The 17,495-nt window shown below is 48.7% G+C and overlaps 1 protein-coding gene across 3 annotated transcripts in view; it reads right to left on the bottom strand.

Annotated features, from left to right (window-relative positions):
* NFATC1 (nuclear factor of activated T cells 1) overlaps positions 1-17,495 on the bottom strand; it is a 116,617-nt gene that overhangs the window by 23,409 nt on the left and 75,713 nt on the right. The window contains exons 9-10 of one of the 3 annotated variants that reach the window (XM_023741217.1): positions 12,969-13,351; positions 12,662-12,857 (exon numbers count right to left, since the gene is read on the bottom strand). In XM_023741217.1, the coding sequence (XP_023596985.1) occupies positions 12,662-12,857; positions 12,969-13,351 (579 nt within the window). Of the gene's footprint in view, positions 1-12,661; positions 13,352-17,495 lie in introns of all 3 variants that reach the window. The other 2 variants (XM_012558599.2, XM_023741218.1) reach the window with 2 other exon arrangements.

Genomic DNA, 17,495 nt, shown 5'->3' with positions numbered 1-17,495 from the left:
ACCCTGTAGGACAGAGCAGAACTTCCCCACAGGGTTTTCAAGGCTGTAATCTTTACAGAAGCAGACTGCCACATTTTTCTTCCACAGAATAACTGGTGGGTTCAAACTATTAATCTTTTGTTTAGCAGCCGAGCGCTTAACCACTGCACCACCAGGGTTCCTCAGTAAAGTATAGGGCCAATGAAAATGAAGCAAATTCTCAATGAGATGGATTGATACAATAACACCAACAATGGACTTAAATATACCAACCATCGTGAAGGTGGCACAGGACTCGGCAACGTTTCATTCTGTTATACACAAGGTTGCCATCAGTCAGAACCGACTCTACAGCAACCACCACCACCACCACCAATGACTAATTATGTTGAGTATCTTTTCATGTACATATTAGCCATTCATATATTGTCTTTAGAAAAATGTCTTTTCAAATATTTTGCCCACCTTTTACTTTTTTTTTTTTTTTTGTCTTTTTAGTAAGCTGTAAGAGTTCTATAGTCTGGATACAAGTCCTTTATCAAATAGGTGTTTTGCAAATATTTTCTCCCAGTCTGTTGCTTATTTTTTCATTTTCTTAATGATACATTTTGATGCACAAAAGTCTTGAATTTTGATGAGGTTCAATTCATCTTTTTTTTTCTTTTCTGGACTATATTTTTGGTGTAGTACCTAAGAAATTTTTGCCTAATCCAAGGTCTTGAAGATTTTCTCCTGTATTATCTCCTAAAAGTTTGACAACTACTATCTTTACATTGGAGTGTTTAATCCATTTACATTTAATGCAATTATTGATACGGTAGGATTTATGTTTGTCATTTTGTTATTTGTTTTCCATATGGCTTAGACTTCTGTTGTTGTTGTTGGTCCTTTTCTCCTCCATTACTGCCTTCTTTTGTGTTAAATACATATTTCTGTGTACATATATGTACATATATGTATTTTCTTCCCTAGTATACCATTTAAATTCCTTTTTTGTTTCTTGAGATTTATTTTAGTATTTTTTTAGTGGTTCCTCTGGAGATTACAATATATATCTTAATTTAAAACAATCTAGTCCAGATTAATACAAACTTAATTCCAATAGTATATAGACACTTTGCTCTAGTAACGCCTTTTTTCCTATTGTTATGAACTGAATTGTGTCCCCCCAAAGTATGTGTTGTAAATCCTAACCCCTATAGTGGTTATGGGGCCCTGGTGGCACAGTGGTTAAGAACTTGGCTGCTAACCAAAAGGTCAGCAGTTTGAATCCACCAGCCACTCCTTGGAAACCCTATGGGGCAGTTCTAGTCCGCTCTACAGGGTCACTATGAGTTGGAATCGACTAGACAGCAATGGGTATGGGTATTTGTGTAGTGTGTGTCTTAAATCAATCTCTTTTGAGAGGTCAAAGAGCAGATTAAGCAAGCAGAGAAACAAGCAGAAATGGGATAAGACAGATGCCAAGCCACACTGAGATCACCAAGGAACAGAGGGACAGAAGCTGAAAAGAGACGGGGACCTTCCCCGAGAGACAACAGAGATAGAAAGACTTCCCCTATAGCTGGCGCCCTGAATTCAGACTTACAGCATCCTAACTGTGAGAAAATAAATTTCTGTTTGTTAGAGTCACCTTCTTGTGGTATTTCTGTTATAGCAGCACTAGATAACTAAGACACCTACCCTTTCCTTTGTGATATTATCTTCGTATATCATAAACTCACCAGCACAGTTTTGTAACTATTGTTTTATGCAGTTTTTAGTTAGGAAAAGGAAAGAGTTTTTAAATATGCTTATGCTGTCTTTTTTATTTACCAATGCTTTTTATTTCTTCATGTAAATCTGAGTTACCTTCAGTCTGAAGAATTTCCTTTAGTATTTCTTGTAAGTCAGGTCTTCTGACACATTCTCTGAGTCTTTATATGGGAATGTCTTTATTTCTTCTTTACTTCTGTAGGCTACTTTTGCTAAATAAGAATTTTTGGCTGATGGTCTTTTTCTTTGAATATATCATTTCATTGCCTTCTGGCCTCCATGGTTTCTAATGAGGATTAAGCTCTTAATCTTTTGAGGAGCCCCTGTACACAATAAATTGTTTTTCTCTTACTGCTTTCAGAATTTTCTTTCTCTTAGCTTACTGACAGTTTGGCTACAATGTGTCTTGGTGTGTATTTGCTCAAATTTATCCTATTTAAAGTTCATGGATCTTCTTAAATGTGTTGATTAACATTTTTCATCAAATTTGGGAAGTTTTGGATCATTATTTCATCAGGTATGTTTTCTACCCCCTTCTTTCTCTCTTTTACTTTTGGGATTCCCATTATGTTTATGTTCGTATGCTACCTGGTGTGCCATGAGTCTCAGAAGCTCTGTTCATTTTTCTTCACTCTTTTTCCTTCTTGTTTCTCTGACTGGATAATCTTTGTTGGCCTGTCTTCAAGTTTGATTCTTTTTTTCTGCCAGCTCAGTTCTGTTGTTGGGACCCGCTAGTGAAGTTTTCATTTCAGTTATTGCACTATTTCAACTCCAGAATTTCTATTTGTCTCATTATTATTACTATTTCTATCTCATTATTTGGTGAGACACAGTTGTCATACTTTAACTCTTTAAATAACCTTCCCTTAGTTCTTTGAGTACATGTATAATAGTTGATTTAAAGCCTTTGCTACCAAGTCCAACATCTGAGCCCTCTCAGGGACACTTTGTTTGCTGTACTTTTTTTCCTGTGTATCAGACATATTTTTGTCTCATAATTTCTTTTTTGAAGACTGGAAATTATAGAAAATATAGCAACTCTGGAATCACCACTCCCCCCTACCACTAGCCCTGACTGCAGGATGTGTTATTATTACTGGGCTTTTTTTCCTTGCTGCTTTTTTGATTAGCAAAATTCCGGCACTACACCTGTAAATGCTGTATTCCTTGCAATGTGGCCACTGAATTCTCAGCTCGCCTTTTATTTTTTTAATTCTTGTTTTTATTTTTAAGCCTGGCTTCCTTGTAGTCACTCTTAAGTTAGCATACTTTAGTGGTCAGCCAATCATCAGTCAGCAGATTTCCTGAAATGACATGAGACACTAAGTCTTCCACTTTTTGCCATGGAGATCTATGTGTAAAGGCATGCCTTCAAATGTCAGGCAATTCACAAGTCAGGCTTAGCTTTTACTTCCTGCTTATGCAGGGTCTTGAGATCAGTCAGAGGTGAATGACCAGGGCCTCCGTTTTTCCCAGGTCTTTCCTGAGCATGCACAAAGCCATATGCATATGCTCAGCCTTCTAGATCCTAAGGAATATGTCAGAGTTTTCCGAAGTCCCCTATGGTCATCTAGTTCTGCAGGTCTTCCTTTTAAACTTTTGGCCAGGTTCTTGTTTCCCCTAATTGAAATCATAGCTTAGGCAGCTGCGATGATAATGATTCCAGCTAAATGCTTTTGACAATGCCTTGGCAATGCGGCTTTTTCAAAGTCCTGACTGTGCTTTAGGATGGGTTTTTAACAGAACTCCAAGAGGTCAGTCTCCTCCATTAGCTGTGAAGTTGCTGGCTTTTCATGGCTCTGCTCCATGGAGCTGGGAGAGGGAAATGGAAGTTGCCGCAAGTTAAAAAGCCACAGATCCTGCTATTCTTACCAAGGTCCAGCAGTTGTGTGTATGTGTGTGTGTTTTCCTTAATAAATGTTTTTCAGTTTGTCTTGTTCCTTTGGTTAATTTTCAGATTCTGAAATGGTTGATTTGATAGTTTTGCCAATATTTTTGTTGCTTTTGTAGGGAAGCTGATTCATTAAGGTCCTCTTTCAACCAACCTGGAAGTCATGTCATTTCCAGTTCTTCCTGAGTTATTAGAGTCATCTCACTTAACAGTCAGAGATTATTTAATGAAGAAAAAGATGTACCACACTCCTCTTTGGCTTGCAAGGCCAAATGCGTACTTGAAAGTTAGACTTTTGGGCAGGAATGTTTTGTCAGCCACATTTCTAGTGGGAAAAACGTTCAAATGGCCCAGCTCAAACTTAGCAGAGTACAGAAAGCATGTTGAAATCAGAGCTGATAGACTCTGTGCAGTTCCTGGTTTTGCTACTTGTTAACTGAGACTTTTGAGCAAGTCAAATAACGTTTCTCTCTAAGCCTCAGTTTCCTTACCTGCAAGGTGGTGTTAATCCTGGCATTTTTCCCACCAACAAGATTGTTCTGAGGTTGAATACATATACTGAGAAGACAGAAGTAAAAAGTCCCTTTGAAAAGGACCAGAGGCCATACACCAAGTGCTAACTTCTGTTATTGTTCATCTGGTTTTCTATTCATTGGTAACGATGTGCCATGTTGGACTGGGAACGTTTTTTTTAGCTCTGATGGGAAGACAATTACTACAATTCCAATTGCCATGTTCTCCTCTGCCTGGACTTGGTGGACATTTGTGAGTCAATCACTCATTGTTCCTGGGAATCCATAGGCAAGAATGCACTTCTGCATCAGGAGGATCACTTAGCATGTCTGTGCCTCACTGGCTGTCTGCCCAGAGCTCCAGGGCAGGAGAGGCAAGGGCCTGCTTGAGTTACGGGCCCTGGCGGCTCTTGCACAAACACAGTTGTCAGACAGATGTAGATGGAACCCTCACCTGCCCTGGTCACCATGCTCCCCAAAGAGAAGGCAAGCTCTGACTGTCTATCAACAGCTGGATTTCTCAATGCAACCATTATGCTTTTAAATCCCTCGCTTTATTGCTTCATGCTCTGACGACTCGCACAGCAGTTGGCCATTTGCTGGCCTGTGGATCTGAAAGCACCTGTAAAGAGTGCTTGCTGCTTCTTAAGAAAGCTCTTTGAAACATGTAAGCATTAGAAGGAGAAAAGGCACAGCAATCAGGACAGTGTTGTACAACTTGATTTGAAACTGAGACAATGGCCATTTCAAATACTTTTGTCAAGAGTTTTACGGGTCGTAGGAGGAAAGCAGAGTGTCTATACAAGGACAAGCGCCAGCACCACACGCTCGCACCCAGCACTCCACTGTTATTCACAGCTTGCCTGTGACAAACGGCAAAACCATCACAAACATCTCCCACATTGCAAGCACACAGTCACGTGTGCACATGGTCTCTCTTTGCTTCTACTGATCACACATTTTCTTTGGCACCAAATAGATGTAAACGTACTGAATCATCTGAGCTGCACAAAACCTTTCTAGCTCTTCCCTTTTGCTTCTCTCCACTCCATCCCATTTCCTTCCCTCATTTTAACAATTTCAAACAACTCTCCATCTAAAGAAGGAAGCAAGCTAAGACCTATTATGAAGAGGAGAAAAGGCAGATGGTTAGTTAAAACGTGAAAGGTATGCCATTGAGCATCCCTTCCCAGCACACAAAAAATTACCGGGCTGTAACGTGATGTTTTGATTAGAAATATAGCGTAACTTACAGTTTTCTGTGTTTATTATAAATATCCACGTCAGACAACTGGAAAAAGTCCCGAGAACCTGAATATGATGTCGCATGAGCTGCCAGCCCTGCCGGCTGAAGACGCTCTCTTCAGCCTCTCACTGCCCTGCTGCCAAAAGGAACTGAGGACAAGCAAGCATCACAACCGACAAGATAGAACTGAGCTCCTCAGCAGCATCAATATGTGTCTGCAGCAAACAACACAGCACCTATTTATAGAGAACCTTACTCAGCAGATGCCTTACAGAGCCCTCCCTGCTGCTCATCCTTTCCCTGTACCAGAGGGGCAGGTTCATAACTACTGTGGCCTGGAGAACTGTGCAGTGGGTCCCCATGGCCTGGAGAATGGTGCAGCGGGACCCCATGATGGTGAGAACCACGCAGCGGGTCCCCCACGGCCTGGAGAACCACAAAGCGGGACCCCATGGCCTGGAGAACCACAGAGCAGGACCCCATGGCAGGGAGAACCACGCAGCGTGTCCCACAGCTAGGGAGACGCACAGAGCACGTTCTTGTCGCAAGTCGTGTGTCCTTACAACATGGCAGGATGATGGGCTCAGATCACAGCCCTGCCAGGCTAAGGGAGACCCAAGCTGAGTGGGTTTCGCTCTTCCAATCAACCGTCTCTCTGGGAGTTACTGGTTGACCCTCAAGCTGAGTCTCCACAATAGCTATCCAAAAACCAAACCAGTTGCTGTCAAGTTGACTCCGAGTCCAGAGGCGTAACTAGGGTATGACAGGTACTGAACTAGCACTGGGTGTGTCGTGCCACTGAGCAATTTCTATTAACCTGGTATGTTCAGCAGTGTATCCATGAAAACGGTGCCTATGGCAAACACTGAAATTGCACCCCTGTCCAAACATCTGACACCTCCCATTTAGATAACTTTACCATAATATCATATCAAAAACACAAATCAAGCTCATTAATCTTTTCATTAACACATTACCATGCTTGAAGACTCACAGTGACCACATGTGTGCAAACGAGAACTGTGCTCCGTAGGGTTTTCCTGGCTGTGACCTTTTGGAAGCAGATCACCAGGCCTTTCTCCCAAGGTACCTTTGGGTGGGTTCGAGCTGCCAACCTTTTGGTTAGTAATCAAGTACATAACCATTTGCACCACCCAGGAACTCCTCTATGAGAGCCAACACCCAAATAAAAACTAAAATATTTAAGCAGACGTCTGTGTGTTTGCTTGACACACTGCTAGGCACTGGGATATCAGAAACTCCGGGTAAGTGTCTCTGTGGAGACAAGACTAATGTGCAGGGAGCTGCATGCAGACACACCTTGAAGCAGCCTGCTGTTGCTGTCACACATCAACTCCTAGGGGCTGAGCACAGCTGCTCTCCTCCACAGCAACAGCTCGTGCCTTGGCCTGGGGGCTCACGTTGCACAGGGAGATGCTTTCCTCATGGACCTCAGGAACTCACAGACCAATTCCCATACTGACAGCCGTCTCTGTCTCATGCCCCTACCCCCACACGGCCCTCCCAGGGAACAAGGGCTGGCCCCTCCCTCCGTCACACAGCAGCCTGTGCCCCAGCATCCACGGCGGTGTGTCTGCTAGCAGTAACAAACTCCTTCCATCTTCATTAGAAATGGGAGGCCCAGACACGGCACCTTGCCAGATTAGTAAAACTTTCCATGAGGAAAGTGTTTTGTTTTCTCCCAGCATGGCTTAAGCTCAGGAAAGAAGGGGAGGGTGAGAGGAGAGAAACGCATACCCAGACTTGGGCAGACATGGTCCCGGCCCGCCGTGTCTACCTGCTTGTTGTTTTAATGACATCGAGACTTCTAGAAGCCAGAGACCCACGGAGGGACCTGAGAGGCTCGACGGCGGCAGCGGCAGCAAACAAGCTGAACGCCTAGAGAGCCGGTTGCTTCGATTGCAAAGCTAAGTGAGGGGTGCTACATTCAGCAAAAGGATTGTTGTGTCAGTGCAGCTCCCGTTCCCATCAATACTTGAATGAAATCCCAGGTACTTCAAACATGTTCTCACATATGTCTTTAGCACGTGCATACAGGAGCATGTCTCATGACACATGTATGATTGTGCATGTGTGCACACACGTGTGTGGGCCAATGGCCTAAAGTGACATGCAAGGAGATCAAAGAGGATCTATCTCCAGAAGAGGAGCGTCATCACATGCTCAGTCCTCCACAACGGCAATTCGTGAAAACAGTGTTACTGGGTACTTTTATGACATACTCCTAAAAACCTACATTTAAATAAAAGCATAGTCCATAAAGCTATTCTTTAAAAAATGTATCCCTGTAGCTCTGCCATGACTAAGGGATTAAATGTGATGGAGACAGTTGGACCAAAGTATAAATTGAAATTTATTTACGGGTCAAGTACTTTTGAACAAAACCTAAGAGTAGAAATGACTGAGAAACAAAGAAATACTCAAAAAAAAAAGTTGGGATTCGTCTGTGTCACCCCTTGTGCCGGTGCTGCCATCATTCTTTGAGATGAATAGAAACTTCAGGAACTGCAGTGACCCCTCCAGCTCTAGGGCAGAGTGAGTGTGGATCCCACACCTTGGGAGCTTACACTGCCACTGTGGGTCTCTAAATAACACAGATGATGGCAAGTATGCACACAAAGTACCCCAGGCTCTCCAGGCCCTAGAAACATCCTATCATTGCCTTGTTCATTCTACATTCCTAGAAAACAAACCCCAGACCCAATAACATAAATACAAAGCCAGTGACACAGAAGTAAATCCTCTGACTCTTCACAGACCTACCAACATTGACGTCACCACCTGCCTCGGAGCCCGGCTCAGAGAAGACCACTGAGCTGACTTCCAATGGGTGTCCTGCAAAGGCCAGTCAGCAAGACTCCCTTAAATAACGAACAGAATGGAGAACCTGCATTGACTGCCAGCTTCGACTTCTATCAGGCACATAGAAGCCACCCGAAAGACACTGCCGTGTGGGACAGCTTGGCCAAGGTGAAAGAGCTCCCAGGCTCCCCGGTGACGGTCACATCCAAGACAGATGAGTACAAGTACAGCTGAGTGTGCTGCTCCGTGAGTGTGTCGTGACATCTGGGCCAGGCCTGCCAGACCCTGGAAGACCAGGAGCGATCCTGCTGTGGCAACAGGGCAGCTCCCAGAGCAGGGAGCCCTTGGGAACCTGGCACAGCCCCGGCCGGAGGACCCAGGAACCAGCTGACATGCTTGTGGGGAAGGACACCCACGCCTGCCGGGTGCAGTGGGGGAACCTATGTCCTCCAGCCCGAGCCCCTCATTTTATAGACGGGTCTTGGTCACATGCATGTCTCTTGCCCTGACTGTGACGTGTAACTGACAGAGATGAGCGTTTGCTTTCCAATGTCCAGGTCCACTAGGGACTAGCTGCATTTCACGGTCTGATTTAGTTTTTCCTCCATTTGCTCTTCTGTGCGCCTCTCCTTGAATGGCTGCAAATTCACAAGGAGACACGCAGACAAAGACACAGGTACAGGCTGGCTGTTCCTGGCCTGGGGTCTCCGCCTCCCTCCCACCCTTAGACTCTCGGTGCATTCCAGACAGACGACACAGAGCCTGGTGACAGGAGACTCCGGAGGGCCTCTGGTTCTCAGAGACATGGAGAAATTTAAAAAGTGCATTGAAACAGAATGACTTTAAGTTCACCTTAATTAAAAATAAGCAGGCCACGGAGCACTTGGGGTGGGGTGGGGGTGAGGGAAGGCGGAATAAAAGTATGTTGAGAAATCAGGTGTTGCAACTCCGAGAGGTTAGAACTCATTGTTCTGAAGAGTCTCCAAGCTGGAGATCTAGTTCAGATAACTCCTCGCTGGCAGAGGGGTTTGCCTTGCACATAAAACATCGATGACAGACAGCTTCTATCATTTGGGGGGCTGGGGAAACTGGGGGGCACAGGAGAGAGTGTAGATGAGGCTGGAAAGATGGCTGGACCTGACCGAAGAACCTTTACTCCACAGACAACTGAGAACCCAGGAGCGACACTAGCTCAGTGCATTGAGAGACTCACAGAGACAACGAGGGACGCTGGGGGAGATTAGGAACAGGAGCACAGGCAGAGAGGCCAAGCCTGAAATGAGGGTGGTGGGGGGCAGAGGGTGCTCTGGAGATCTGTGGAGGACCTGACGCCAGGCCCTGGGACCTGACTCAATGTGGGATGAGAAGGGAGGGGCCAGTGACTGTGAGGTGATGTGGGAGGGGGCAAACGCTCCCCGTGGGGCTTCTCAGGTTTGAGGGGCTTATGGCTCAATAAACTGATGCAAACCCTTGGGTACAGGGTAGAGCTGCGGTTAGACGACGCTGGGAATGGGGATGCAGCTTTGGGCGGTAAAGGGCCAAGCTGTGGGGGTCAGAGGTGAGAATTAGGGTGTCCTGCAGGGCTGTGGCTACAAGTGCAGAGGGTGCTGCAAGCATAGTAGGGGTGCATGGCACGCAGGAGGGTAGGAGGGGTTGAGGACCCCCACCCACACCAGGCACAGAGACCTGGGCTCCCAGGGACTGTGAGGGTTGGATGTGCGGTGGCATGAGGCCCTGTACGGTGTGGCCAACCCCTGTGGACGAAGGGGCTTAGCTTCAACTCCAGAAGTGAGTATGGCTGTAAAGTAAAAACTACAGTCCACAGGGGGTAGGGCCCACTCGGCCTGGTGGCCCTGCCCTCCCTGCCTCCCCTCGCCGCAAAGAAATGGGGTGGGGGGTGGGAATCAAGCGTTTGCCTCATCCCCCAAGTCCCTGGCAAGGGCCTTGAGTGCGGAAGAACCAGGACCACATCTGTGCTACTGATTGAACTCACTGGCTGCAAAGGCACCCTTGGTCACTAATACACCCCTCCAAGGGTAGCTAAAGATGCCGTACTGATAGCAGGGCAGCATGGGCCCTGGGGACATGTCAAGGACGTGCCCTCCTCCAAGGTCAGGACTGTCAGGACTGTCAGGACGCACACTGACAGGAATGGTCCCCCTGTGCCCTCAGCTGCCTCTAGGACACCAGCCCGTCCTCGATTGAGCAATGGAGGCTGCCCATGACCACCAGCCTCCCAGGAGCCACCAGAACTTTCTGAGACAGAGCAGCACGTAGGAGCCCAGGTGCGAGCATCCGGCGCTACCTCCGACAGACGTCAAGAGGAAGGCAGGCCTCAGCTGCTCTGTGCGCTAAGGAGGCAGCCCTGGGCGGTGGGGCCTCCACTGGGCTCCTGGCCTTGTCTGAGGGCCAACGGTGAGCCGAGTGGGACAGTTCAGTGAAAAATAAATCTAGAATGGAGTGCCCACAGTGAACCAGACATTTTACCGGCACCATGCCAGGGTTATGGTAAGCTTCCAGAGGATGGCTGAAGGTAGCACTGGGCCTGAAGAGCAGGCTCTGCAGGAAGGGAAGGATACCCTGCGGGACGGTGCCTGAGCTCTGCGGCACCACGGAAGTTGCCGACACTGGCCTCGCTCTAAGGTAGGGCAGAAGGAGAACCCGATATGACATAAACACTGATGAGACTATTTTTAGGAGCCAGACGAGGTCATGCTACAGGAGAGGTCAGGACTTAAGGGTTGAATAACTTGGAGCAAAAATACTTGAAGGCCCCCTCCTCCAAACGTGCCTGGAGTTAGGAACAGCGGGAAGGTGTTTGGGAGGGTTCTGTTTTACCTGAGCAGGTGGGGACCCGAAAAACAGGGGGTGGGGAGAGGTCCAGCCCACTGTAACCAGTGGGTGGTTAGCTGGCGCTCAGAGCCGGCTCCTGACTAATCATCATGAAGGCTGGTCAGGTTCACGCTGTTCCAGCAGGTCTGAACCCCATACCTTGGAGCATATCGGGTGAAACAAGGTGCAGAGAGTGCGGGTGAATCAGGGTGACTCCCTCTCCACTTCTGGGAAAACAGCTCAAGGAGTATACACTCTGGCCAAAGGACCCCTTGTGAACAAGGCGCTGCAGGGTCAACAGCAGCATGAAAACATGGCATGGACTACAGCTGTAGCGGGGAAAAGCCAGCATTTGGCTTGGGGACTTTTACGGAGGAACAGCTAATGGATGGCTAAGGAGGCCTCAGTCAGCTTACAGGTGGAGAGTCTGAGTGGCTGTGTTCTGGCACCTTCCAGAGCCTTCCGGAGCAGCGTGTTCTGTGCCCCACGCTTGAGTCAGGGCGACTTTGGCAAGAGGTGGGTATCTGTTTCAGATGTGTTGATAGGTACCTGCATTTGTGAAACAATGTGCACACAGGAAAACGAAATCTGCCTGTACAAAAGGCCCCCTGACACCCACACAAACACTCTGTGTGAGTCCTCAGAAAGCGCTAATTGACTGGGACGCCTAATGAGCAGACCGCCGCAGGCCGTGGGTCCCGTGACTGATTAGCCTGCAATTACAATGATCCAGGATCAAAGGCCCAACCGCTGCTGCTGCAAGTCAGCACTGCCTCTGTTATATCACCACGCCCGGAAGAGAAGGAGCATCTCTTTAAAAATAAATAACTATGAAGAACAATGAGGTGCCTGTTGTTATCACTCATTAGCGAAACAAATTAGTATTCATATATTTTTTTTACACTGATTAGCCCGGCTACAGATGTCTCGAAGGTGCCTCTTCTTCAAATAATCTCTACAACTTCACGTTCAGTTGCATTCCTACACTGAGGGAGATCCTGTGTGCACGGTAAGAGGGCTGAGCACAGCTCTACTTAAATCACTGTTCAGCATACCGCCATATTCCCATGCCCTCTCACTGAGCCCCTGACAAGATGGTTACCACATCTAAACATCTGTGGATAGCTGTACAGAATAAATGTTAATTACTTTTAGCTAAGCCATTATTCAAAAAAAAAAAAAAAGTTTGCTAAGCTAAAGAAGCTCTTTAGATGCCATAAAACAAAACAGCTTGACTTGAAGCCATGCGTAAGGATGGGCCTCTTCTCCTCAGAACTTTCTCGGCGTAAGCTCAGCAGTTCTTTGTTTTAGTCAGCACACGTGGGTACCCTACGTGGTAGCCTTTTCTCCCTGGGGCTTTGTGTCCCTGCAGGTCTACGGCACCAGGCACCAGCCACGTGGCCAAGATGGCGGCACTAGGACACGTGCCATGCAGCTGCTGGGAGAAGACTAAACCTACACACCATGGAGTGATTGCAAACAACACTGAAAAAACCACTTCCCACATGGGAAATGTCAGCAAGGCTGGCGTGCAGCCCCGCAAGGCAGTTAATTTGCACACCCTCCTTCTCGAGCTCACGGCCACAGGGTTGAACGCACACCTGTACAACTGTGGGCACTTACCATCGTCCAGGTACAACTGGTCCAATTCTTCTGGTTCTCGCTTGACGGTTACAGGAATAGGGGCCAAATTATGACTACTGTCCTCATGCAACTCTGGCAGTGACAGAGGCTGGGTGGTTGGAGACTCATGTCTGTGAACCTTCGGCGGTTGGTGCTGCTGGTGGCCCACTGCAGATGGGCTCGTTGGGCTGCAGGGCTGCAAATAGGTTGGCTCTTGGGTAACGGACGGAACTGGAGAAGAGGGACTGTTGGGATAGAGTGTTTGTTGGTAACCAAGGGAACAGCTACTGCTCAGATGTTGACTCACCTGCGGCTGCAGCGTGGCGTGAGATGACGGATGGGGAGCACTTGAGGGGACAGCTCTGGGTCTTGGCACTTCCTGAGTGGTGGGGGCCCCTCCAGCGGGCTGCTGGAGTCCGAGGTGGCTGTGGCCTGTGCTGGGGCTGCACTTTGTATAAGTGGCAGAAGAAAGGTCGTGGAGCTTCGGGCTTGTGCTGGGCGGAGGTGACATCACAGTGCTTCTCTGCTGGCAGGAAGTGAAGCCAGCCACAAGGCACGCACCAGGATCGGGAGGCAGCAGGAGCTGCTGGCTGTAGTAGGGCTTCGAGAGAGGACTGAGTCCTTGGGTCACTGGTCCACAGGTTTGCACAGGCTCGTAATCATCGGTGGGCTCTGTTTTTATAATTGGAACTGTTAAAAGAAAAAAGTTAAATAAACATGAGTTGCACACTGGTGCCATCAGGCTGGCTGTGGCTAGGATACCCTTTGCAAAACAAACAGCGTCTTGACTAAGTCTCTGTGTGTCTTTTGCCTGGTTCTCCCACCCAATTAAAAAAAAAAAGAATGAGTCACCGGCTCAAGAAAGTTACAGCTGGTTCTAATATTGAGGAGAACTATTTTCTTTGGAATCTCCTCCAGCACTAATGTGCTATAAAAATCCATTTGCAAACTGCAGTAGAAGCTTTGGACCCAAGGGCTCATGGATTTGTAGCAATCAAAGCGAAAATGTTAACTTGGACGCACTACCGCATTTCTCCTGCTACTGACGGGCTGTTTGATAAATGTCTGCACATTCAGTAAACTACTTGACACAATGCGATTGCTTTTAAAAGTCCGCAGAAACTCAGCTGAGAAGATAAATGACAGTAGGCTGGACGACCAGCTTTTAATCATGAAAATGAAGAGCACTTTTCGGTAGGTGTTTGCACTCCTGAAGGCATGAACTGTGTAGAAACAGCAGCAGATGATCATGAGCTCCTGGGGAGCTATGTAGAGCCCCAAGCCGTTTCTAGACCATTCTCCTTCCCATTGCCCGCCAGGAAGCTGACGGACAGAGAGCCAAGAGAAGACGCTGCCGTGGGGTACGTGCGGGATAAACAGAAAACTAAGGGGTCGTGAGGACTCCATGCCTGCCAGACTATCCAGGCAGCACCCAGCGCTGACTGGCCTCTGGCCCTCGATTTCTGCAGGGAGCTCGGGGGGGAATGGTGGTGGTAAAGACCCACCATGGGTGCCTGCTCTATCTGGCCCAGCACGGCCTTCATTTTGGCCCTTGCTGGTTCTAGGGTGGTGCAAATAGTTTACGCCCAACTACTAACCTAAAGGTTGGCAGTTCAAATCCATCCGGCGGTGCCATGGAAGAGAAGCCTGGGGATCTACTTCCATTAAGAGTATAGCCAAGAAAACCCTACGGAGCAGTTCTACTCTGTAACATGTGGGGTCACCATGAGTCGGAATCAAGTCGCCAGCAACGGGTTTGGTTTTTTTCCTGCTTGTTGGATTGTGGGCCTTGTGCGCCCTTCTCAGGAGAGACATCTAGACAGTTAACGTCTAGGCTGCAAGGAGGGGCTTCGATTCCTGATGGAGGCAGAGTGCCGCTTGCAGGAGTGGACTGTGGATAAAGAACAGTCACCAGATTCCTCCTAACCATGTTTCCACCTCTTCACAGGCTGTGCACTGGGGGGCTTGGCAGCTGGGCGGTGCACAGGGGAGCTCGAGACCAGAGCCGTGGGCCGCCTGTGCACGGAGGACAGGCACACAGGCGGGAAGGTGGCCGCCCTGAATAAATAAATGGGCATCAGCATTTCAGGAGAAAGTCTAACAAAGGTCTGGAGCCCAAGGACCCACATCTGTTTCCTATTACGGCAAGGGCGGTGCCGGCACCACACAGCTGAGAGCCACAGCACGGAATTTTCCTGAAATGTGTCTGGGACGGGAGCACCTGTGTGGAGAAAAGCAGCCCCTCATGCCAGCGTGGCGCCGGCCCCCAGACTCACAACGGGGGTTGGGGGGGCTAGAGGGCCTGGTGGGCCAGGGGTCTGAGGGGTCTGCGGGCCTGGGGGGCCTGGGGGAACTGGGGGATGCTGAGGGAACTGGGCGGGGGGCTGGGAGGCCTGGAAAAGGCTCTCTACCTCATCTCTAAGTTGCAGACGCCCCTCTAGACCACATGACACATTGCTTGTCCTGACTGCAGTGTCTGCTCAGGTCCCGCCATCTGTGTCCCAAGATGTTGACAACTTGAGCTTAAACCTTGGGGGACTCCCAGCAGGGCTTTGGGTTTTGGTGGTTTCTCCAAGTCCCCACTTGCATTATTCAGATAAAGTGGAGCCCTGATGGCAGAGTGGTAAAGAGCTCAGCTGCTAACCAAAAGGTCAGCAGTTCGAATCTATCAGCCTCTCCCTGGAAACCCTGTGAGGCCACTCTACTCCGTCCTGTAGTGTCACTATGAGTTGAAATCGACTCGACAGCAACAGGGTTTTTTTTTTTTTTTTTAAAGGCACCCTGGGTGGGGACTGGTGGTCTCTGGCAACTGGATGAGTGGAGTGCTGGCATTCAGAAGGCAATGGGACCACAGGCCTTCCCACCGTTGGCCCCTCACCCCATCACAAACACACCACAGTCTGCCACCAGCTAAGACTGTGAACCAGAGCGATCACTCTGGGCTGAGACGGGGGTTCATCTCATAGGGCATCAGAACCCCTCTCTGCCTGCCAGTCCCCAGCATCTTATGACCTGGGACAACAGAGGGCAGGGGTGGGGCAGGCCGTCAGACAGATACCCTTGAAAACACTGACTCGTTCCATTAGCCCCGCTCACTCCACCTTGTGTACCCTGACTTCTGACAGTGAGCTCCATGCCATCTGCTCCTACAGCACCCCACTGCACTGAGCACCACCCCACGTGGCAGGAGGAGGGTATGTTACCAGGCCAGGGGCTTCCAGCTAGAGGCCTGGCCTGACAAAGGCCTTTTTTCTAATCTGTGTCTCCCCAGCTGCCCTCCCCAGGCCGACCATGGCCCTTGCCCTTCCCCTGGCCCACATGTTCCACGTGCGTGGACTGGCGGGGGCTTTGCTTCCTGTATCAATCCGCCTGCCATGTGGACATGCAGTGCACAAGCAATGGTGCCAAGGAGTGGGTGTCCTCTCCAGGCACAGATTATCCAATAGGCCAGGTAAGCACAGGCTTACCTTGCTTACCAGATCATCTGTAGTGAACAATTTCACATTTTTTCACCATATCAAAGATTCTGGCATCACCTGTCTCTCCTAACTCCACAGCACCTTCCTACAGAATCAAAATCTCTTCAAATTTACAATCCCTACAGGGGTGGATGGGACCTAGTAAGCGAGGCAAGCATGGGCTTATTTGTGCATATTTACTAGTCTGTAGTGAACAATTTCACTACAGATGATCTGGTAAGCAAGGTAAGCACTGTGCTTACCTTGCCTATTAGATAATCCACCCCTGGTCCTCTCGTTTAATGGAAAACAGAGCTGTGACCCAACTTGTTTTATATCACAAATGCAAATCTGTGAAGTTGGCTGTTGGTGCCAACACCTTTTTAGGGGCTACAGGCTGAAGGAGACAGTGTCTCACCATACCAGGGCTCTGGGATTAACTACAAGGTGCTTCTGGTGCTCAGATTCTCAGTATTCAGGGTACACAGGGCAGATTTTATCCAGGGGAGCAGCCCTCCTGGCTCTGCCAAGGATGCTGGCCTTTAGGAGACGCCCCACCGACCAGAGCTTGGCCATCTCAGGCACACTGCAAACCCAAAAATGGCAAGTGCTGAACTGAAGCCAGAACTGAGAAGGCTCGCCCGCCAGGCAGCACCAGCCAACCTCTCTTCCGCGCTAGGCCCTCGCCTTCAATGGGCAGCAACGGCCCAGACGGGCCCGCTGCAACCTGGTGGATACTAAACTTCCCCATCCAAACACGGTTGCGTAAAATGCTGGCTGTCCAGGAGGCAGAGGCTAAGCTCTAAGTTGCCTGTTGCCATCAAGTCGATTCCAACTCATAGCAACCCTATAGGACACAGTAGAACTGCCCCACAAGGATTCCAAGGCTGTAATCTTTACAGAAACAGGTTGCCACATCTTTCTCCTGCAGAGCAGCTGGTGGGTTCTAATCGCCGACCTTTCAGTTAGCAGCTGAGCGCTTAACCACTGTGCCACCAGGGTTCCTTATTCTCTTAGTTTGATGTTTTTAGTGTTAGCGATCTTGAAAAAAAGTAAGGCTGGGATTATATCAGCACCTTTCTGGGACACGCATTCCCTTGCACTGGAATTTCAGCCAGGGCCAGAAATGTGGCCAAGCGGGGGCCAGCTCTACTCTCTGAAAAATGTCCCCCGAGCTCCTTAAACACTCTGGCACATCTGCTCTGCAAGTGGGCAGCACGGGTCAGCCCCACACCCAGCCCGTCTGCTTCATGCAGGCACCACGGGTCAGCCCCAAGAACTGCCATCCAGTGAAGGTGGTAGACACAATTTATCAAAGAGCATGGCGGGACCAGACCCAGCCCAGGGGTTCTGGACACTGTCGAAGCCAGGACCAT

This window comes from Trichechus manatus, unplaced genomic scaffold, assembly GCF_000243295.1.
Source record: "Trichechus manatus latirostris isolate Lorelei unplaced genomic scaffold, TriManLat1.0 scaffold00176, whole genome shotgun sequence".
Classification (NCBI taxonomy): Eukaryota; Metazoa; Chordata; class Mammalia; order Sirenia; family Trichechidae; genus Trichechus; species Trichechus manatus.
The sequence above is the reverse complement of the archived record's forward strand: the minus strand, read 5'-3'. Positions and strand labels throughout refer to the sequence as shown.